Below are 23,511 nucleotides of genomic sequence, written 5' to 3' on the forward strand. Positions count from 1 at the left end.
CTTGTCGCTGCCGCCGCTCCGCCCCTTCTCCGCCTCGGCGCCGGAACCGGGGCTCCTCCGGCACCGCTTTCTTGTAAGCGCGCCTCCTCCGCCGCTGGCCGTTCGTTCGGGCCGGGCTGGTTGTCGAGAGCAGCGATCGGGCTGGGTGTTCGCTCCCCAGGTGCCAGCAGTAACAGCACGGGCTGTGTGCTTTTCTGTGCGCCGCGTTTGAACGCTCAGTGCGGTACCGAGCGAGCGCTGGGGCGAGCCCGTGCATATGAGTCGGGGAGCGGCCTGCCCGGGGAACGGCTCGGCCTGTGCTGTGCCCCGCCAGGGCGGGCCCGCCAGCCTCGGGAGCAGCCCCGCCGGGCCCTGTCCCGCCTGCGCCGCGTGGGACACGGACAGTGCCGCTTGCTGGTGCGCGCCTGTCCTGTTACCTGCGGTAACCCCGAGGCCCGTGGCATCCCTGGTGACTGCGTGGCAGCGACGCTGCCCTGTGGAAGGGAGCCTTGTGTTGGGCTAGAGAGGCCGAGCCACGAAGACGCGACTGGCGCCGGCAGGCAGCCTGCTGCAGTCCTGGCTCGGGATGAAGGGGTCATCCTTTTCTTTAGGTCCTGCCTTATTTACAGCCTGATGCGTAATGCCTTTCTTGCTCTTTTCTTTTTTCTTTTCTTTTCTCTTCTCTTCTCTTCTCTTCTCTTCTCTTCTCTTCTCTTCTCTTCTCTTCTCTTCTCTTCTCTTCTCTTCTCTTCTCTTCTCTTCTTTTCTTTTCTTTTCTTTTCTTTTCTTTCTCTCTCTTTATTTGGGGGCGGGGGGGTGGCTGGGACTGAACATTTTTGGCCTCTGCGACTTTCAACAGGGCTCTCCCATGGATTACCTCAAAAGCTTATGACAGGAAATAAGTCTTTGCTGCTGTGTGAACCACATCTGAAACGAGATCTCTGCCATGGAGCTTGCCGTGGCTGAGCATGTGCTTGTAAGACTCACACGCTGAATTAGTCCCTCTTAAAAAGATCTTTGTGTGTTTGCGGAATTTCCTGTGAAGTTATATGTAATGAAAACAGGTACACAGAACACCTTTCACTTTTTAAGGTAGTGTTTGGGAGAAGTGTTTTAAAAAAGTGCATCCATTCTGAACTACAACGGAATTTTAAGTAGGCAGAAGTCTGGTATTTGCACGTTAGAATTGCTGCTCTTGCAAAATAGATCTTATTACAGCTTGGCACACTCTGTAGCAAATTCATCACCAGAGAAACAAAAATAGCTGATAAGGGCAATACAGTAAATAGAGCACTCAGGTTGGAAATGGAAAAAATAAATCCAGGTCCCTGATGCAGACTGTCTTTCCTGTTACCATACTCATGTTTTTATTTTACAGAAATAATCAGCTCATCTTCATGGTATGTAGAGACTTCCATCAACCTTACTTTAAAATAGGCCGTTCACAGCTAGTTACTCTTCCATTTTCTAGCCCAAAATAGTATAACATTATTTATACAAAATGGCATTAATGCAGAAGAAATCTTCAGAAAAATTCAGCCCACACCAGCATTATGATTAAAGTCATTATTGAGTAGGGAAGTTGAGGGTCAGATTGTCATACGGATTATGTGATTGAAGCTGGAATTCCCATACGGTGTTTGAAAGCCTGATTATGAAACTACTGGATTTCCTGGGATGAGGAAGATGTTCTTGCTGCCCAATTATTCTGAAAGATCATGATTTCATGAAGTGAAGACAATATTTAAAATCTCGCTAGTTTTCCTAGAACAAGCAAAATATTTTTAGGCCAGACCTAACTGAAGCATTTTCGTATTGCTTGTCATAATTGTCAAGAGGAAAAAAATTCCAAGTTTATTCAGTCCTTCAAAAGTGTGGCCAATGCTGATTATTACAAGGATTTGTTTGTTTGGCATTGATACGTGATTCCTCTTAGGGAGAAGTGGGCTTGACATACACACAAATATAGCTCCAAAAACTTCTCTGACACTACATGCTCAAGCCATCAGCTCTGCTGAAGGTTTGCAAACTCTCTTCTCACTTTTAAGGACCTTCCTATGCCCTACAGCCAGTGTTCAGTGAGTTTCCAAGGAAAGACTGAAACCAGAAAGAGGAATAGGCTTTGTTTGAACTCAGCAGTAGAGCCTGGTGAGAATTTCAGGGGCTGGACCAATGAGGCTTGGCTGGGCAAACTGAGCAAGGAAGTGGGAGCATGTGATCAAGTACAGGGGGAGGTCTGAGTGACCCGCTGGGGCTGGGTGTCTGGCTGAGCACAGTTCTTCAGAGCCACCTCTGTGAAATCAAGCCCTGTGCATTTGTTCCTAACAATGTTGCTTTTACATTTATTCTTCACCTTTAAAACCCCCACATTTCTATCTGTTTCTTTGAAAAGACTGCAGTTCCCACTGAAATTCAGTATCCTTTCACAGTTTCCTCCTGTCTGCATAAGGAATTTCACTTTTCCTAATGGCATTACAGGTATGATTACCCAATACATTCAGATTAGTGCATTTGAAGATATTTCTCATAACTATTTGTCATAGAGAACTAAATTTGGGGGTTGAGGGTGTGTGGTATTTGGCTGAGCATACACAAAGTGATCTGAGCAAACAAAACAGTCATGATCTAGAGCTGAGCCTGAGTTTTCTTTACATCTTTAGTTGACCAAGGTACATCTCCACATGTCTGTGACACTTGAGTTCCACCAACAAATCAGTGCATGTCGACTTCAAACATAAGGCTTTCCATTTGCAGAAAGAGTGCAGTAATGATTGTGCATGGATTAGGAAAGATGGTTATAATTGCCTAAAGACCTGTCTTTCCTGACAAAACAACTTTCCCTGTTGTTGATTCTGAACCATGCACATGGAGCAAATAATAACAGTTGTTTTTGTTCATTAGTCTGAGAACAAATCTCTTTAAATATTTCCACTTTTTACCCCTAAAATGTTAAAACATTACTTCATGACCTGCTACATGACTTGACAGTATTGTCCTTAGTAACTCATATAGACCAATTGATTATGAAGAAAATTAAATATTTTTCCCCCAAGATTCACTCATACCTAAAAGGATACATTTTGAGAGGCTGAAAGTACTTTAAAAAGGTGTATTACTATACCTCTTTTAAGTGAGAAGGCAATAATCTGATGGCAGGAACTTCAGTCAATATAAAAATGTTTTATAGTAATTAAGTTTATGCCATTTGAAAGGAAATAATCAGAAAGAACATGTTATTTTCATGATATGAGGGAAACAATATTGAGTATCTGAAAATTAAAAAGCATATTAAATCAAAGTTTGATTTTTAAAATTTGTATTACATAAATTATATATATGTATGATCTGCATTATGCAAATATATAATTTATGATCCTGATATTAGTTACTTTTAAAAGACTTTATTGTGTGCTGATTAATGGAAAATGAGAAAGACTACTTCCTAGACCAGCTTGTGTGCCACACAATATCCAAGTATGCCATCAGTTGTCTTCTGATCTCGAAGACCAAGTAACTAAAGGTTTTGTCAGTCTTGTCCTAACATAGAACCAAAGTTTCAGAACTATGTCAGTTTTAGTAAACTGAGATATTGACTCAGTCCCCACAAGATGGTTATCTCTATACTGCTCAGCTGAAAGCACGTTCAGTATTTTCTGGAAGTTAGAACTTAGTTTTGTTTTTTCAGTCAGGATGCTTCTTCATTGATGTTTCTGTTGTTTTTTCAACAGTGAATCATATAAGGATGTTGGAAACACATTCATAGAGACTGAGTAAGAATTAAATTCATTTTGCAATATGCTAGTAATTTAAAAGAGATGAAAATTGGAATATTTTCTACATATCATGATAGTGTGTCCATTCGGGAGGATAATTGTCCCCTTTATTAAAAAAAAAAAAAAAAAAAAAAAAAAACCACAACCTGAAAAAAAACAAAAAAAAAAAAAAATCAATTTCTGAAAAAGTTGCCCTTTTAGGGCATCTTAAAATCATGAAAATTGATAGACGTCTGGACAGGAGCTGTTAAAAAAGGGAACACTAAGTAACTATGGTTCACTGATACGCTATATATTTAGTAGTGGTGTTTTAGAAATGTGTTTGTTCTACCTACAAGACACAATATATTACAAGTTCTTAAATTGATGGAGCAATGTGCAAAGTAAATTCTTTGTGTAAAATCATTATGATCGATCCTATTAATGTAAAGCTTCAAATCTTAAAGATAGTTGATGTAAGTAAATAAATTAAAATACATTGAGATTAAGATTATGAGATCTGTCATCCAACATACGAAATTAATACTATAGTTAGTGTATTTTTGAGGCAGTAGGAACCTACATGGGAGGAAAAAGGGACATATGTATTGGTATGGCACAGTCTGGTTTCTGATGGGGGGAGCACAAAGGTGGCTCCTGTGAGAAGCTGCTGGAAGCTTCCACCATGTCCAGCAGAGCCAGTGGTTGGTGGCTCTGAGGATGGACATGCTGCTGGCCAAAACGGGGCCAATGAGAGAGGCTGGTAATGTCTCTGTGATGACATATCTAAGAAGAAAATCAAAGCAACGTCACAGATTATTGCTTCTAGTCAGAGAAGAGGAGGAGGTGAGAATAGGAGAGGGAAACAAAATGGAGACACCAAGGTCAGTGGAGAAGGAGGGGGAGGAGGTGCTCCAGGCACCAGAGCCAGGATTCCTCTGCAGGCTGTGATGAGACCATGGTGAAGCAGCTGTGCCCCTGCAGCCCATGGGGATCCACGGGGGATGCAGAGATCCACCCCCAGCCCATGGGGATCCACGGGGGATGCAGAGATCCACCCCCAGCCCATGGGGATCCATGGAGGATGCAGAGATCCACCCCCAGCCCATGGGGATCCATGGAGGATGCAGAGATCCACCCCCAGCCCATGGAGATCCATGGAGGATGCAGAGATCCACCCCCAGCCCATGGGGATCCACGGGGGATGCAGAGATCCACCCCCAGCCCATGGGGATCCATGGAGGATGCAGAGATCCACCCCCAGCCCATGGGGATCCAAGGGGGATGCAGAGATCCACCCCCAGCACGTGAGGGAGGTATCCATGCTAGAGCAGGTGGATGTCTTGAGGAGGCTGTGATCCAGTGGGAGACCCGCTGGAGAAAGGGGACCTGCTTCCAGGCTGGAGCAGCCGGTCCTTGGAGGACTGCAGCCCATGGAAGAGTGACACACATCACAGCAGGTTTGTGTGTCAGGGAGGACTGTCTGCCCATTGCAGGGACTCACACTGCAGCAGTTTTGGGAGCACTGCTGCTCATGGACCAAGGCTGGGGCAGTCCACAGAGAGCTGTTTCCCATGGGAGGGACCCACGGCCTCACAGGGGAAGGACTCCTCTCCCAGAGCAGTGGAAGAAAATCTCAGTGATGAACTGACCAAAACCCCCATGCATTGTCTCCTTGCACTGTCAGCTGAAAAGAGAGAGTGGCTGGAGGGGGGCTGGGGAAACAGTGTTTTAAGGGCTTATTATACATATCATTATCCTCCTCTGACTTAATTAGTAATAAATTCACTTTGCAGCTGAAGTTGAGCCTGGTTTGCCCTTGAAATATTTCTCCCAGTCCTTATCTCACTCATGAAACCTTTGTTATTTTTTCTCTCCTCTGCCCAGCTGTAGCAAGGGAGGGTGAGTGAGCAACTCTCTTGGGTGCCTGGCGCTGGGCCAGCATCAAACCACTACAACATAGTAGATGGAGACTCCCTTTTTACAGGAAATCACAAGGAAAAGATGAAGGGAGATGGCCACAAATTTCTCCTGAGGAGATTATGATTTGACACAAGAGGAAAATTTTTCACTATGAGAATATAATCTCCCCAGGGAACTAAGTGGTGGATTCCCCAAGTTCGGACACTTGTAAGATTTGCCTGAAGATAGTGCTGGGCCCCGTTGTCAAGACAACGTTTTTGCCAAGAAAGGTGGGATCAGGTGATCCTTGGTATTCCCTCCAACCTGGTATTCCATGATTCTGTGACAATGAGGCTTTGTCCTTCATTTTTCATAGCTGTGGCCGTATTTTTCAAAAGGAAAGCTGGTTACGTTGTTGGTGTTGGGAGGGCTGAGCCTTATATCTCTCTCCACTCTCATTTCAAACATTTGACTGACTCTAATTTCTTATTCTGTTTTCTTCATTCTTACCTTGTGATGTTTTGCAGCTCCACCCACACAGTGATGCCCTTTTGTTCAAAATGACAAGTGTTACTTTGCAGCAGTTGTTTTAAAAACCCATCTGAGCCTGAAGGCAGCCAAATAAATCTGCATGATTAAGCATATACAAAGTACAGCCAAGAGAAAATCTTCCTGTTCTCAGACTTCCACATCCCCCAGTACGCTTCCCTTCTTATGCACTCTTTCTTATTTCTCCCATGGGATTAAATTCTCCTGGGATATGGAGGTTTGGCTGTATATTATTCCTGAGGTTGCCTGGCAAGGATGCGGAGATAAATAATTCCAGTGTACAGCGTAATCCCCAAGTTAGGATACACACTTGAGAGACGGAAGATCAAAGTTCACGGCTCTGAAAATGTATCAGGATGTGAGCCATATTCTTTGAAAGCTGCGGCAAGTCTTTATGGAAGCAAAGTTTTTATGCGACCCAACTCCACAAAACAGAACATGACTGAATCCCCATCAGCTGGTCTCCTTTCCTCTGCCTAGAGTTAATCATGGAAAATCTAAGAAAGTGTAAGGTGCCAGCTTTTCCATGGTGCTTTCTGTGGGTTATTTTAGGTCACAGAATAATAATAATAATCATAGAATGGATTTTGATGGGACCTTCAAAGACTATGTAGTTCCAACCCCCTCGTCATGGAACATCTTCTGCTAGACAAAATTGTTTAAAGTTCCATCTAACCTGGCCGTGAACACTTCCAGGGATGAGGCACCCACAGCTACTCTGTGCATCCCGTTCCAGTGCCTCACCGCCCTCATCATAAAAAGTGTCTTCCTTATGTCCAGTCTAAACCTGTGCCCCTCCCTAACCACAGGACTTTCACCCAGGCTCCCAGCTGGTTCACCCTACACTTACCTGAGGCAGTTATTATCTGCTGTAGTTGCCTTCACCTTCCCCTCCCTTTCCTCCCCTGTACCTGTGCATTTACAGGACCTAAGCTTGTCCTCCTGATTTCCAGTGGCCAGGCAGCCCAGGGAAGCTGAGCTCCCGTGGCTGGGCAGAGGCAGAGAGCAAGGCATGGAGAGGAGGGGTCATTTTAAAGAGCACCCGAGCACAGACTCCGGTCTCTCTTGCTCACTGTGACAGCGAAGTGCCTCACTGAAAACCAGTGAGCTGGGACTTAAGTGGCCTCTGATCTTTCTCACTCCTTTTCCCCCACAATTCTCCTCTTTTTGCATTTGCATTTTCCAAGGAAGAGGCATTTTCACGGACAGCTCTGGGACAGTATCATTCTGAGGAGGGTAAGAGGTTTTTAACTCCTCACTTTGATAGTTTTTAGAAGGTGGCATTTTAAATCAGGGGGGAGGCTGGTTGGTATAATGCATTGTTTTAGGACCCCAAATGTCCTTTGACGTGACTGGTACTTAAGCTAAAACAAAGTAGGTGAAAACAAACAATCATAGAAAACCCTTGGGTTTTCAAAGTTCAGGGTTTTCAAAGTTCAGTACCGTGGTTTTATTATAGGATTGTTTGATTTGTTTCAGTGGGTTTGCATGTCCTGTCACTTACAGTGCTTGTACACTAAGCTAGCTTGTGAAACTTCTGCTGATGAAAAAGCATTTCTCAGGAAAAAAACTTTGGATAGTGAGCAATTTTGAACAGAGAGCTTAAAATATTGTATTGAAATGAGCTCTGCATTGATGCAATGAGGCAATGAACATTAAGTGCTACATGTATGAAAAATTTTAAGTTACAAGTCTCTAAAAATACTTAAAACAACAGATAAGGCTGCCAAAAGAATATGCCCTCACCAACTTTAAAACTGTGACTATTAATATACAAAGCTATACCTATGTGTATAACATACAAAGTTATGAAAAAGGTTTTTTTCACTTTTTTTCCATGCCAAAAAATATGCGTGACACTTGCAAAATCATAGGGGTTTTGCACCAAAAGTTGTGTTAAACAGCCAAGTATACTAAAACACCAGCTATACCTTCAACTGAACCTGTCTTAAAATGGCAAGCTGCTGGGAAGCTGCTATTCTGGGAGGTGACTCTGATAGGTCTCAACAGATGCAGCTCCTGGAATGCAGCCGGAGCGGGGGAGCCGGGCAGCAGCTGACCCCTGCGCTGGCACACTGGCATATCAGGGATCACAGCTCACGTCAGCACAGGCTGACACTGACACTCTGGGCACACATGGCCCTCTCCCTCGCCCGCTCTGCACATGGTCGTCACCCAGCAGCGGCAAAAAACTGCTGGTGCTCACAGGCAGCAACCATTCCTTTCTATAATTAAATTACCATTTTGTTACATGCTGTATGCTTAAGGAAGAAATTATGTGCTGAGATTCTAGATTGAAACGTTACTGAAGTCTTTTTATTTAGTTATCTACAGTAAACCAGTCATTTGATTTATCATTAATTAGCATTATTTCATGTTTGAGGTTTTGTGACTGCAAGGATCACAGAAAGAAAATTAGCATGTGTGAATTGTTTTAAAAGCAACGGATATATTGGACACAAATGCTATGTTTTAATCTATTTGAATGCTGATCTCCACAGTTCTGTTTAAATTGTGATTAAATTGAAGATCAGTGCTTTCCTTCAAGTATATTTGCACATACTTATGTTTGTTTGAAGTAACTCCCTTGTTACTAGGGGCTGTTTCACATTGCATTTGACAAAAAAAAATGGCTCTTTATTTCATTGAGAGCTCGCCTAGAGCTGATATATATAATTTAAATATGTGTTCTAACATAACTATGGGACTGATTCTTACCTTCCCATATGCAGAACTTGTTTAAAGTAACACATCCTGATAGAGTTCGTGTGACATTTTTTCAAATAGAAGTTAGACATCTTCTCCCTAAATGTCCACAAAATCTTAAAAGTAAGATTATAGATTTCAAGTTACTGATACTGAAAAATGATCAAAGTATGCTATGAGCAGAAAGTATTTGTGCATCTGACATGGGAAATAGAACACTATCAGTCTATAAAATCAAAAGTTACAAAAACCTGGAAGCAGTTTGGAGCAGGACCTAAATCTAAAATCAATATGACATCATATTAAAATCCTCTTTCTCTTCATGTCTCATCTGGCTTTTGTTTCTTTAAGAATTTTTCCCCATTGTAATATTTCCTGGTCAAGTTCTGAACTCACCTCTAAGTCTGTGCAGCCCTGGAGTAAGGATGAACAAAGTTGTGGGCCTGTATTTTTCCTATGCTTCAGGCTAATGAATTCAGGTCTAGAACCTGTCTAATTTAAATAAATATATACAAAATTTTACACTCTGGCAAACCTATTTAGAGAATTTAACTTTCTGAATGTGGTGATAATGGGTGAATATTAATTTATTATCTAATTTAAACCAAGAAGAAATTAATGAATTGCTTGTAGGTATATTCTTCACATTTGGAGTATTGATTGTTATTAATAGGCAGCCATGCTGCAACCTAGGAAGACAGATTATCCTGTGTGTTTGGCTTTGTGGCATTACACGTATTGAAAAAGGTTAGATTTGTTGCATAGTCACATAGCTATTAAATTTCACAACTGTGGTGTTTAATTTTATTTTTAGCAAGTGCTTGGCTGTAATATTTCATTGCAATCATGGCCCCTAAGAAGAAGAATGTGAAAAAGAACAAAGCAGATATCAACGAAACAACTATCATTGTGGAAGATGGCCCCCTCAGTAAACTGAATGGCTTGAATGGACTCTTGGAAGGAGGAAATGGTTTCAGCTGCATCTCATCTGAGGTTTCCGACCCGTCATACTGCCCAAACCTCTTGGAAGGTCTGAGCAAAATGAGACAAGAAAATTTCCTTTGTGACTTGACTATCAGTACCAAAACCAAATCATTCAGTGTTCATAAGGTAGTAATGGCTTCAAGTAGTGAATACTTTCACAACATCTTAAAGAAAGATCCATCCACTCAAAGAGTGGACCTCAATGATGTGTCTCCAGTGGGTCTAGCTACTGTTATCACCTATGCTTACACTGGAAAACTTACTCTCTCACTTTACACAATAGGTAGTATTATTTCCACAGCAATTTATCTACAGATTCACACCCTTACAAAGATGTGCTGTGATTTTCTAGTCCAAGAAATCAGTGTTGAGAACTGCATGTACATTGCCAACATTGCAGAAACATACGGACTAAAAACAACCAAGGAAGCAGCGCACAAATTTATTAAAGACAACTTCATTGAATTTTCAGAAACTGATCAGTTCCTAAAACTTACTTTTGATCAGATTAATGAACTTCTTGCAGATGATGACTTACAGTTGCCTTCTGAAATTGTTGCATTCCAGATTGCAATAAAATGGCTGGAATTTGACCAAAAAAGAGTAAAGTTTGCTGCCAATCTCTTAAGTAACATCCGTTTTGGTACCATCTCAGCCCAAGACCTTGTCAATTATGTTCAAACTGTGCCAAGAATGATGCAAGATGCAGACTGCCATAAGCTCCTAGTGGATGCCATGAACTATCACTTGCTCCCCTATCACCAGAATACACTTCAGTCCAGAAGAACAAGGATCCGTGGAGGTTTCAGAGTCTTAGTTACTGTTGGGGGACGCCCTGCTTTAACAGAAAAGTCTCTTAGCAGAGACATCTTATACAGAGATCCTGAAAACGGATGGAAGAAGCTAAGTGAAATGCCTGCTAAAAGTTTTAATCAGTGTGTCACAGTGATGGATGGATTTCTCTATGTGGCTGGTGGGGAAGACCAGAATGATGCCAGGAACCAAGCCAAGCATGCAGTCAGCAATTTCTGCAGGTAACTGCTATTTCTTTAAAAGGGGTGGAGGTATCTATTCCACAGAAAGCAGGTAGATAGACCAAGCTCGTTTGTGTCATGCAACATGAACCACTTGGATAAAGAGAAAGGGGACAATGTAGCAGAGGTACAGATGCTATTCTATATTAAACTTTGAATGAACAGAAATATACAACTGGAGTTATGCAAAAAATTTCACCATGGTTACATATGCACACTAAGAAGTGAGGAAAAACTGAGAAAACTTATTCCAAATGGAGGAAATAGATAGGAACATAAATAGGAAGTCACAGGGTGTTCTAGGGAGACTTCTCAAATTTTCAGAAGCTTTAGGGCCTGAGAAAGTTTGGAAAAACACCTTTTAGACATTATAGCCTTCACTTTCTATTCACTATTCACCATATTTTCAACAGCTTTTGTATTGAATTTCATATCCATTATTATTATGATCATCATCATCATGAGTTTAAAAACAATGGTACCCTTGCTTGACGGCTGTCTTTTACAGTGTACCCCAAATAATACCTCACTTCTAAAGTATTGCAGTTCCTATATATAGTCATCTGAGACTGCACCGGTGATAGAAAGGTCAGAAGAGTGCATACACTAACGTGCAATGTCACATGGGCAGTAGCAGTTTTTAAATAGTTCAGCCTAAAAGCTGGCAGTGCACAGTAGCTTGAAGCAAGGCTGGGACTGGGAAAACTTTTATCTGCCTTTTATCTACTAACAGACTATGGACATGCAATGGCACTATACAGCCACAGTCCTACCAGTGGTTCCTTTTCTGCTTGCAAAAGGAACAGTCAGCTTCTCCTGAGGACATCAACCAGTGCACAAAGTTAATGAATGAGGAACATCCTCTAGATCAATTTTATTGTATAATCTACTTTGTCAGAAAAATATCTGCTTTCTTGACCTTCTGCCTTTAAGCTATGCCTCTCATTGTCACAAGGAGTTGTGTCCTCAGTGCAGACCTTAGCTGCAGGAAGGTGGTGGAGGAATCCTCATTGTGCCCTTAACCTTGAGCATGTCAAGTCACAGCAGTATGTCTGTGGACTTGCAGATGACAATGCTGAATGACAATTAGTATTTACTTTCCCATAGTCTTTTTCTTATGTGCTTCTCTGGTCCTCTTATCATGCAACAGAAATGTGTGGGTGCACTGATGTATTTCACTCAGCATCTTCAGGAGTCACAATTTGATATTTCCTATTTCAAAGTTGTTCATTTAAGTGTCAAGGACAAAGAAAGTTATGTCAGATAGGAATAGTGTTAGAAAGCATAGATGCTCTTTCCACATAAAACTTGCTCCATGGGAATGGAGAGCATATTCACCATTTAGAAAGCACTAAGAGGATGCAAGTATAAATCACCACCTAAAGTTTTTAAAACACTCTGACTAAATTTCAACATCTTTCCTGCGGGTGTATTGCAAAAGAATTTCTAAAATTTCTATTGTATCTTGAAAGTATCTCTTCCCAGTATTCTAATGAGATTATTGTACAAAATCAAATTACAGAAGAATCAGATTTACTTCATTAAAATAATATCAGGTTTGAATGACACAAAATTTTTTTTTCTCCAATCAAAACCTAAATTTATTTTGAAATTTAATCAGGAATACCAGCTTCATTACACTGACTTTTAATAGGCTAAATAACTAACTAAAATTCTATCAACTTTGCTCTTGCAGCAGTGGTACAGGAGTGCTGTATAATTTAGCAGAGCAGTAAATAAGACTGTTGCCTTCCTTTTTTAATCCTTTTCAGATATGACCCTCGTTTCAATAGCTGGATTCACCTGGCGAATATGAATCAGCGGCGCACCCACTTCAGCCTGAACGTGTTCAATGGCCTCCTCTTCGCAGTGGGTGGCCGCAACTCGGAGGGCTGCCTCTCCTCTGTCGAGTGCTACGTGCCCGCAACTAATCAGTGGCAGATGAAGGCCCCGCTGGAGGTGCCCCGGTGCTGCCATGCCAGTGCAGTGGTGGACGGCCAGATCCTGGTCACGGGAGGTTACATCAATAATGCTTACTCTCGCTCGGTGTGCATGTACGACCCCAGCAAAGATAGCTGGCAGGATAAGGCCAGCCTCAGCACCCCAAGGGGCTGGCACTGTGCGGTGTCCCTTCTGGAGAGGGTCTACGTCATGGGTGGGTCCCAGCTGGGAGGGCGAGCGGAAAGGGTCGATGTTCTCCCTGTGGAGTGTTACAGCCCATACACGGGGCAGTGGAATTACGTGGCGCCACTTCAAACGGGAGTTAGCACGGCTGGTGCCTCCAGCCTTAACGGGAAAATTTACCTGGTGGGTGGCTGGAATGAAATAGAGAAAAAGTACAAGAAATGCATCCAGTGCTATAACCCAGATCTCAATGAATGGACAGAGGAAGATGAGCTGCCTGAGGCGACTGTGGGCGTATCTTGTTGTACTATATCCATGCCCAACACCAAGACACGGGAGTCCAGGGCCAGCTCAGTCTCTTCTGTCCCAGTCAGTATCTAAAGACAGGTCTAACCAGCAATAAGTAAAAATGTTTACCAGCACAACAATATAATTAACCCTTTAAGTAGAATTTTTGTGCTTATATGGAAAAAAGAAAACATTGGTTTTGCAAATGTGCTTTTGAACAGTGCAAACTGGCCAGTTTTCATGAACTTTAGTACAGATGGCATGAAACAGCACATTAAGGATAAGATCAATTTTCTTAGCAGGAAAAGAAAGTTAACCCATAACCACAGAATTTCATTCTCTTCCTGGATTTGCCACTGACTTACTATACTACCTGTGGCAAATAATTTCATTTCTTTATGCCTTGGTTTCCTTACCTGTAAAATTGAGATAAACTTGCTTCAGAATATTGTTATGAGGCTTTCTAATACTACGTTTTAAACATTTCCAGAACCCAAAATGGAAGTCAAATATGACTAGTAATAAATCTCAATATAGATCATAAATGTGCCATGTCATTATAAAATTGATCAGTTTTGTTCTTTTCTAAGCATTTTCTATTTTCACAAACAAGGGGCTAAAAAAGCAAACTAAAAATACCACATATAGCACGTGCATACTTTTCTTTTGTGGCAGTGGTATTCACAAAAACTTCTCAGAGCATTTTCTCCTTCAGAAGGTAGAAAGAGTTCCTTATCTTCCACCATAAAACCCTTTAATTCCTATATCAAATGCTGTGACATGGCTTTCAAGATCGGAATCCACAAAATACTTTAGTTCTCATAAGCACTATGGGCCAGCCCCAAGGGACTACTTTGGGTGCCAGATGGTGGCTGTCCTGGCCTCTGTGTACACCAAGGAACATCACCTCATCCTCCTCCTCATGCCAGGGAGACACCCCTCTCATTCCAGGTGGGAAAGCCTGGAAGCTGAGTTCATGCCAGGAGACACCGAGGGCTAATGGCATCTGAACATGGGGAAGATGCACAGAGCAAACTCCCTTACATTACTCCAGCAAATAACCAGTGGAGTGAGGAACAAAGACAGAATAAAGACTTCAAAACCTGCCCTTTAGAATTTGTGTGGAAAACAGGGAATCATGGGAAAACTCCGTTAGTAGAAACAGATAGTTTAAACACCTTTCTTACCAGGTGTAGGCACAACACCACCTGAAGTAACCTTCTCCTGGGCTACCATTATGCATCTCTTTCTGAAGCCTTCATTGCAGCCCTTTTTATGGAGATTTCATTCATATTATTCCAAAGGCTAGACCAACGCTCTTTGTGTTGAAGTTTTCTCAGTGAATAGAGTGGAGTCTTCACACAGCTTGCCTTCCAAGAACTTTCCTTCATGATTTCAGCATGAAGTGGGGGAATTAAGCATGAAACCTAATCCTATTCCCATAGCCAAAGGGATATGCAGTCCATCATGTCCCGTGAGGATTTGACACCAAAGGGCTGATGTCAGCACAAAATGTCTACATCAGCATAAAATGTCTACATCCTTCTTTTGGGGAGGAAAGAGGGAATACAAGGAATTGAAATGATTTAATATAACCAGAAGGGCACTCACCTTAATCAATTCATGAAGGCTTCACATTCAGTTTCCTCAGATTATCATTGACACCTCCAGGCTTCAGTGCCAATGAGAACCCATGCTTTTAGCAATGTTTATGAGGCAGACAAATTTTTATCTCATTTGCAAAAAGAGAACACCATAAAATTGTCTGTCATTGCAAATGTCGTCGAGACAAGCATTTTCAGGACCCAAGTTCTTTGTAGCTCTGCTAAAGCTGCACACTGAGGATCAGCATGAGCATGACATAGTATTAGAGATGAAATAATTTCCTCTGTCGGTTGGGATTAAACTCCATGGTACTTGGTCCTGTTTTCCAGTTCTAACTTAGAGTTCATGTTTGCATCCTGACTACACAATTTTAAATTTCAAATTGTATTTTTGAGTGCTGCATGTTATTAGAATATACTGCCACCAGTGACTGGTCATGTGGTCAATGTAGCACTGTAATATAATTTTGATTCATTTAATTGGCATATAGTTGTCCTTGACTCTGTTTAATTCAAATAATAACAAATGTGGAACAGAGTAATATTACTTTGTTTTAAGTATGAAAATTCTGTTCTTGCCCATTCCAGTCACCAAAAGCTTTTCCTGAAGGAAATAAAAAATTAAAAATTTCTCTTTTCCCAAGAATGCATTTAGGAAGCTCTTTAGAAATAACCATCTGTTCCAATTTTTTTTTTTTTTTTTTTTTTTTTTTTTTTTTTGGTAATTTTTTTTTTTTAACCATCTGGTTCAATAAAAACACCAGGACACCTTCAATTATAACTGTATACATGGTGTAGTTACTTAGTTTTTATCAGGTTGTATTTATGAATTAACAACTGTTATGGCCTCAAACAGACATTGGATGAAACCATCATATGCAAGTGTCTCTTTTTCCCTTTAGGAATTCAGTTCTAAAATGCCATGAATAGTCAGACATTGTTGCATGCTTTCCTGTTTATGAGCTAGCACTTCATGTATACCAACAACCATCTTGGTTTTGAGTAGTAAATTATTTATGAATGATGGGCTAAGTGCAATGAAACTTCTCTCTAACTACTTAAAGGGTTAAAAACTTTGGGGGCCAAATCCTTTTCATCTTACTCACAGAAAAAGCACCATTGACTTCAGTGGGAATACTGAATAAGATGTACAGGATTTTGAACTCTTGGCCAAATTCTGGCAGAACAGTAGATAAAACTGTCATACCCAGAAGGAAGACTGCTCCTCTGCCTTCAGTGCCTTTGGCCATGACAAATCCATGAAGATATGTCCTAGGACAGGAGCCAAATACCACTGGCCATGTGTTCCTTCTGTAGCACTAGTTAGGTACATACTTCAGGCCAAAAATCTTAGGTAGATTGACAAATGGTATTGTTACCAATATTGTTACCAACACTACATCTTGGCTTTACATTATTTTCTCTAAATATCTGTTTAGGCTTCAACTGCACATTGAGCCAGGATTTGGCCCTTAATATGTGACACTATTAGCTGGACTTAATATTATGTTGAATCATACTATGTACTGAGCTATTTGTGACATTTCTATGTATGACCTTCTTTTGTTAGAACTGTGAAAATTATTTGTATGTTCTGTTTTATGGGATAGTGTTTTTTCATTGTCTAGTACCGTACATTCGATCTCTAGATGTTTAATAATGACATTTCAGTTAAACTTAAAATACTGTATATAACAAAAAGAAGTTTTAAAGTACACGGAAGTACTGTATACAGTAACATTAAGCAGAGCAGCAGACGTCAACTGTATGAGATGCAGACTGTTAAAACATTACAGGGATCTTTAATGCTATACTAGTAGTAGGAAAAAAAACCACCAAAAAAACCCCCTCAAAAACCCCCAAATTAATATAAGCTGTTATCCTCAAAATTCTGTATAAAACGCCCATGCATTTTATAGTTGACACCTGTGCTTCAAATTCAAATCTGAAAAATAAGTTTTCTTCAGTCTGTGAGAGAAGGAGTTTGCAAGGATTTGTTTTCTTCTTTATGCCTGACTGTTTAGATGCATAGGAGAGTGTGTTAGAGATTGTGAGGGAGGAACTTACTGTTGGAAAGTTGTGCTGAAAGGAAAATGTGTTTAGTTCTTAATGAAGACAATATCATGACATTTAATGTCTTGTTGAAATCAACCTGTAAGATCATCTGTGGATCAGTCAAGAGACCAGTAAACTTGAATCCTTCAAAGAGGGAAGCAGGCAAAATTAGCATCAACCAAGCTCAATGAGGTATCGAAAAGTGCTTTGTGTTGCGATTTTTAAATGGCAGTTCTAGCAGAACAAAAAATTACAATGAATGAAATGAGTAAGAACATTTATAATATCCTGAAACCTAGATTAGTTTATCTCACAGTTCTAACTCTTACCAAATCATACTGGGTTTAGGAGCAGTTTTTCCTTAGCAGCAGCTGGGCTTGGTCATTCTAGTTGCAAACCCAGCAGTCCCACAAATAGTTGTATGAGCATGCATACCTTCTTGCATTCAATGGGACTTCTGCTACAGAAGTTATTCTCAAGGATCTATATTTGGAAAAATAAAATATAACTAAATCCATGAGCATCAATGTCTAATTAAAGCCAACATAAGGGTGTTGGACTGATCCTCGACATCACCATTCACTTACCATACCAGTACATGGCATTTTTTGAGACTCAATTACCCTGTAAGGATATTTTCTTGGAATGGCTGCTCAATGAAATCCTATGTATACTCCAAAGGGTTTTTGTGCAACACACAGGATGGGAGGTGCTCTAGTCCATGGAAAGGCCAAAATGGAGCCACTTAGAACCATCAGAAAACAAGGATTTTGTTCCCAGTCTTCAAGGATGTTTGAGAAAAATGTGCTGGAAAGAAGCACCTACTTCAACACATACATTTCCATAGGCAGTTTAGCTTATGTTCTGTAACTGAGATTTTTATCATCTTTCTGAAGAAAAGCAAAGATCACTTGTCAATTGTCTGTAACTTCAGTTCTCAATTGAACTGAATTTTCAGTCCATTTTTAACTGTCTAGCCAAGCTGGGAGATCTTTTTCCAAGTCTGTGTCCACCTGTTCAGAGAATGCAATTGGAGCCAGTAGTTCTACTATAGGCTCTTGACATTTTTACAATGAATCTTCTCATCTTTTTTGTCAAAGATTTGCTTTGCATAAGTACTCAAAAACATTGTAATGCAGAGATTTATACTTTGACTTCTCCCTGACAGAGGAAGATCTCTTGTTTCTTGTGATTTCTCTTTTCTTATCCATAACTGAGTGACTATCAGCACCAAAGAAGATGCAGAGATGTGAACAGTACATAAAAGTTCAACTGTGAATCTGTAAAAATCTCATCACTGGTGGCCACAATAAAGAAAAGGACACGTTCTGAAATTCCTGCTGGATAAAAGAGGGTGAAACATCACAGAACCACAGAATATTCTGAGTTGGAAGGAACCCCTAAGAATCACAGAGTCTAACTTTTAAGTGAATGGCCTGTATGGGGATCAAACCCACAATCTTGTTAAGAAATGAGTTGCTAGTGCTCATTTGTAAGTGTGATCCTACACAGAGCTCTGTTCTCAGAAGTTCCCTAAAGAATAAAGGAAAATATGTGCAATTCTATACAGCTGGTGTGAGAGATTTGGTTAATGCCAGATAAGTTTTGCCATACAAAAGACATACTTGTCTCAATGAAAATTTTCAATAACAATATAGGCAATTAATAAAAGGAATAGGCAATTTCTGTCAGTAAGAATGGGAACACACATATTTAGATACACTGTGAAAGGAAGATGTTTTACTCTAGTTGCAGTCTTAGCAGTTCCTTTATTGGCAAGAAAAGTTAAAAATATAACTTATTTGTATAAAGCATTTTCCTGGCTTATAAATGTTAGATTGCTTTTACAGAAGGGTTTTCTAAGTGTACACTTTAAAGATGGACTGTGATAACACAAGGGAACATATTACAACAGAAAAAAAAGTCTGTAAGTGTAATGCGAGAATGTTACTACTTAAAAACTAAAATTTGTAGTACAGCAAGTTGTCATTAAGAGGAAAACAGCATGTTGGTATTTTTCACTGTGTGCTTTAAATAAAGCTGTTGACACATGGCGCAAACAAATTATTCTTATTGTAAAATCAGTTGGAAACTGCGAGACTGTCTTTCTGACAAATGACTGGTTGCAGTTGAAATATGCTTTGTTTTCTGAGCCCTGGGCTGATCCTTGCTTTCATATCAGCCAACTGGAATGTTTGTTACACCCAGGCTATCAAACCACCTTCACAATAAGCTGCACAATGTGACACTGGAGCCACTTTTATCTTTTCCATTTTGTAACAAAGACAACAACTTGCTTTTTTACAATTAATTTCACAGTCTTTTGTTGTAACCAAAATGCCTAACAAGAAGTGATGATAAATCAGATGTCTGACTAGCAACTGAACATGTTTTTATTTGGCTTGTACGGCTACCAGTACCAAAAATAAAAACATCTAAATTTCAAGGAAAAAAATGAGTCCAGATTCTGAAGAGCAATTAAGTTGTGCCACAGATGAGGGTTTGATATGTCAAAAATTATTCCCTGTGTTGTGACACCAAGGACTTGGTTCAAAGTGTCATTCTGTAGGTCACAACCTGAAGGGTTACCTGGCCTGTGGCTGTGCCAGAGATAATGACTGTGGGTTCCTAAGATTCCATAAAACACAAGGACACAGAGGTTTTACCCTCTAAAATTTTCTACTTTATTACAGATTACCACAAAGATCACTGCTAGCAAATATACCAATAGTTATTACAGCTAATATGAAGATTAATAAAATTAATATGAATGAATATGAATGTCAAGCTATTACAATTAATATCAGTAATCAATAATACCTGTCAATAGTATGGTGTCAATCAATGCTAGCATCAAGCAGTATGGCAGTACACCCAATGAGAGCAACAACCAAGTAGGTATATATGTACTGTTACAATTACTGGACCTTGCCGCTGAAACAAACTGGTCAACAATAATGTAACAGCAAATATATTTAAAATATGTAATATTTACATTCAGCAAATTAGCCAGACTTAACAAGAAGCCAAACCAGCCCAAATGGGAGGAAACTGATCCTGGAGGGGATGCCCAACCATGCCCAAAAGAGGGGAAGAAAGACCCAAGCAGTAAGACAACAGACAGAATTTCCCTTCAAAACAGATCCCTGACAGAGTCTGGAGTCAGCCAGCATTCCCACTGAGTCCAAGAGAATGGACAGTTCATGTGGGATTCAGCTGGGAAGTTATCAGAGGGAGACAACTTTAGTCTCTTTTATAACAGAGAGACATTAAGCATTTGTAGGAGATTCTGCTTTGAGCAGCTAAGAGATGATGTTATTTTCTGGTTTTCACCTCTAATAGGTAATACATTATTCTGTTTTCTGATTTTTTTTAACAGCAATTTTATATCTCTATGTTGTTTTCCATTTTCTTAGACAGTAAATTATCGTTAGAGTCTCTTGGGTTTTCACTTATTCCTGGTACCTTGGGATGTCTCTTGTTTCTAGGTCCTTGGCTGCACTTTTAAAGGATGTTTGCAGTTCCCGGGCCTAGCCCTCAGCCTCACAATCCCAGGGTGGCAGACCTTTCTCTCTCATGATTTTCAACCAACAGATTCATCTGTACAGCAATTTTCCTCTTCTAACCAGGTTGCTCACAGCTGGGTGAGCCAAGGCAGCTAGGTGAGCCTACTGGCTCTGAACCAGGACCCATGCACATCTGGAGCAGCAGCTGGGCTCCTTAGGGCACCTGAAAAGCCACTGCATGTCTCTGGGTGTGCTTACCTGTACATCAAGTCTGGGGGTCAGGACTCAGTTGCCTAAGTGTCCCTTGTGCAGATGCCCGAGGTGCTGCAGGGCATTTCAAATGGCACTGGGTGTCCAGCTATGGCCACAAAGTCAAGCCTGGAGAAGGGGACTCATTTGGCCCTGTGGTCTCCCTCCAGCGCAGCCCAGAGTGAATGGCTGACCTGTGTGTATGCTGATAATGTCCACTAGTCCTGGCTGCCTGGGGTAGTGATGATGATTTTGAGGAAACAAAAGGGATGATTTTGCTTCCAAATTCAAGGATGAAGAGCCAAGCCCCGAGTCTGTATTGTAAAAACTGCTAGAAAGACAGAAGTTACAGTTAGACTATGATATAAAAGCAAAAACATTTTAAGCAAGTCTTGAGAAATTCATTATTTGCCAGCATTGCTAAAGTAAACATGGATTAAAGTAGAAATTATCTAGATCCTTTATTTCTTATATTTGCCTTGTTATTTAAGGGCTTGAAAAAAATTATTTTTCTGTATTGCAGTTATATTTCAGAGCTTATTATGTCATCATTTTCCTTCAAAAACTGTTATATATAATAAGTGAGATATTTACTTAGTGAAAGCTGTCTTTATGTAAATTATCCATAATTTAAATCTGCGTCTTGCATAGATTTATGGTGTTCCTTATAGCAACTTAAACCCAGTATGTAGAGGCCTATAAATTGGCATGCTGCTTGTTTTCATGGAATGCTTACAAGATAAATGTTACTCAAGCTTATGGCACCATATTTTTTTTTTCATTTGAAGGACACCATGTATTTTATAAGTAAAATTCCTAAGTAGCACAGGAAGTTCCACCTGAATATGAGGAAGAACTTTACAGTGCAGGTGGCTGCACACTGGAACAGGTTGCCCAGAGAAGCTGTAGAGCATCCCTCACTCAGGAATCATCTGGACACAATCCTGTACTCTAGGATGACCCTGCTTAGGCAGGAGCCTGGACCACATGACCCTCTGTGGTCCCTTTCAACCTGACCCATCCTGTGACTCTCTGATTCTGTACTGATGTGAGAATAGCTGACTAGGGTCAGAATTCTGCTGAATTTAATTAGAAACAGCCAAATCAAAAAGACTGTTTTGTGTTATTTATTTATGGGATTATCCTGAGCCAAATGGTACATTTGTTGAAGCTACTTCTCTAAAGGAAGAGAGTAAATTCAGATTAAAGGTCTTTAAGTCTGCAACTTGTGTTCTTTTCAGTGAAAGCAGCCACAGAACAAATCACAACTTCTCATTCTGTGTTGGGTAACGCCACCTTTTAACTACGGTGCGAATGGTTACGCGGGGAATATTTCTGATAAGGCTGCCCTCCAAATCGTTACTCAGATAACCAGGAACGCCACGTTGCTTTACTGAACGTAGCAAAGCTCATTGTTCTCAGCCCGGCTTAATGTCAGCTGGGCGCTTCTATTTCTTGCCTTCAGTCAAGGGCACAGGGCTTGCCCAGTTAATTTCGTTCCAATCTTCTGTTCGGCGCCCGATGCTCACGCATCCCCAAGCACCATCACTCCACGCGGGATCTCTAAGGGGTTCTGCTCCGCTGAATCGTTCCGGGAAGGAGACACTGGAGGGCACCAGAGGCCGGGGATGGCGCCGGGCTCCCGCGGGGACGAGCGGGGACGGCCGGGGGTGGACGGGCCGTGCGGCAGGGCCGGAGCGGGGCCGGCCCGGGGGACACGGCTGTCCCGGCGGGCCGCTGGCGGCCGTGCCGGGGAAAAGGCGGGGGGAAGGCATCGAGTGCTTATTTCAGCCAGCAGCGCTGGCGGCTCCGGGGAAGGGAGAGAAAGAGCGGGAGAACATTCAACTCATGATTGTCATGCAAAAATATGTATTCAGCAGTGGTCTGCCCACTGTCTCTTTTCTCGTGGCAATCTATTGTCCGCAAACATCCAGGGAGAAAAAATTCGTACCTCTGGACGATCCCGACAGGCTGGTGCCATGATCCTAAAAAGGCATAGTGCAATTCAACAGGGACGAGCTGGAAAAAAATCCCATTTGCTAGAATCAACGGTGCATGAGGTTTAACAACATCAGCATCAGGGAAATGTTTCTTGGATTCAGAATGAATTTCTGGTCACTGCAAGAGAGTACCACACCTGCTTTCACAAGGAAAAGGACATAGTCTTGACTGGGGAGGACATACATCTTTCATGGTTTTGGCTCATACAGGGACTTGGTTTGCATGTTGCAGATACATGATCTTGCCATCAACCTATCTGAAAGTTTTTCGGTCTCCTCTGTCAGAGCTGTTCCCGTTTGAATACATAACTTAATATTTAAGTACATTTAATGAATACATTACTTAATATTTACCACCCTTGCAGGGTAGGGAATACATTTCTTTTCAGCTTCCCAAGCCAGTCTGCTAAATGCTGATATATTCTTGCAAGAAATATTTTTGCTTTCATCCCAGTGTTGTATGAACACATATTTTAAATTACTGACATTTAGCAGACGGGAAAAACAGTTATTTCTTATGTTGCTGGGAGAATGGTGCAGCCAAAAGATTCCTGGCCCAGCTGCTGCTCTAAAGCTGTTATGCTGGTCACTGCATACACTTGAGAGTTCAGCCAGTGAATTATGGTTTGCTATAATAAGAATATTTTGCTTTCCATTAGATCACACTCGGTGGAACAACAGCAAATGCACTGAAGCAGTCAAAATGGCTGTCTGTGACATTTCAGGGTCCCTTTGCTTCACTACTGGTGTCAAACAAGTTCTGGCAAAAGGACACCTTG

At 41.1% G+C, this 23,511-nt stretch overlaps 1 protein-coding gene across 2 annotated transcripts; it reads left to right on the forward strand.

The window, feature by feature from the left end:
• The first annotated feature begins 8 nt into the window (after window positions 1–8).
• On the forward strand, window positions 9–15,636 carry KLHL31 (kelch like family member 31). 2 transcript variants are annotated; one of them, XM_040058516.2, is made up of 3 exons: window positions 9–73; window positions 9,703–10,906; window positions 12,679–15,636. In XM_040058516.2, the coding sequence occupies exons 2-3, from the start codon at window positions 9,735–9,737 to the stop codon at window positions 13,409–13,411; spliced, it is 1,905 nt and encodes a 634-aa protein (XP_039914450.1). In that variant the 5' UTR covers window positions 9–73; window positions 9,703–9,734; the 3' UTR covers window positions 13,412–15,636. The 2 variants fall into 2 exon arrangements, with proteins under 2 accessions (XP_039914450.1, XP_039914448.1); XM_040058514.2 differs by lacking the exon at window positions 9–73 and adding an exon at window positions 7,253–7,418.
• Window positions 15,637–23,511: the final 7,875 nt, after the last annotated feature.

Source organism: Hirundo rustica, chromosome 3 (assembly GCF_015227805.2).
Source record: "Hirundo rustica isolate bHirRus1 chromosome 3, bHirRus1.pri.v3, whole genome shotgun sequence".
Lineage (NCBI taxonomy): Eukaryota > Metazoa > Chordata > Aves > Passeriformes > Hirundinidae > Hirundo > Hirundo rustica.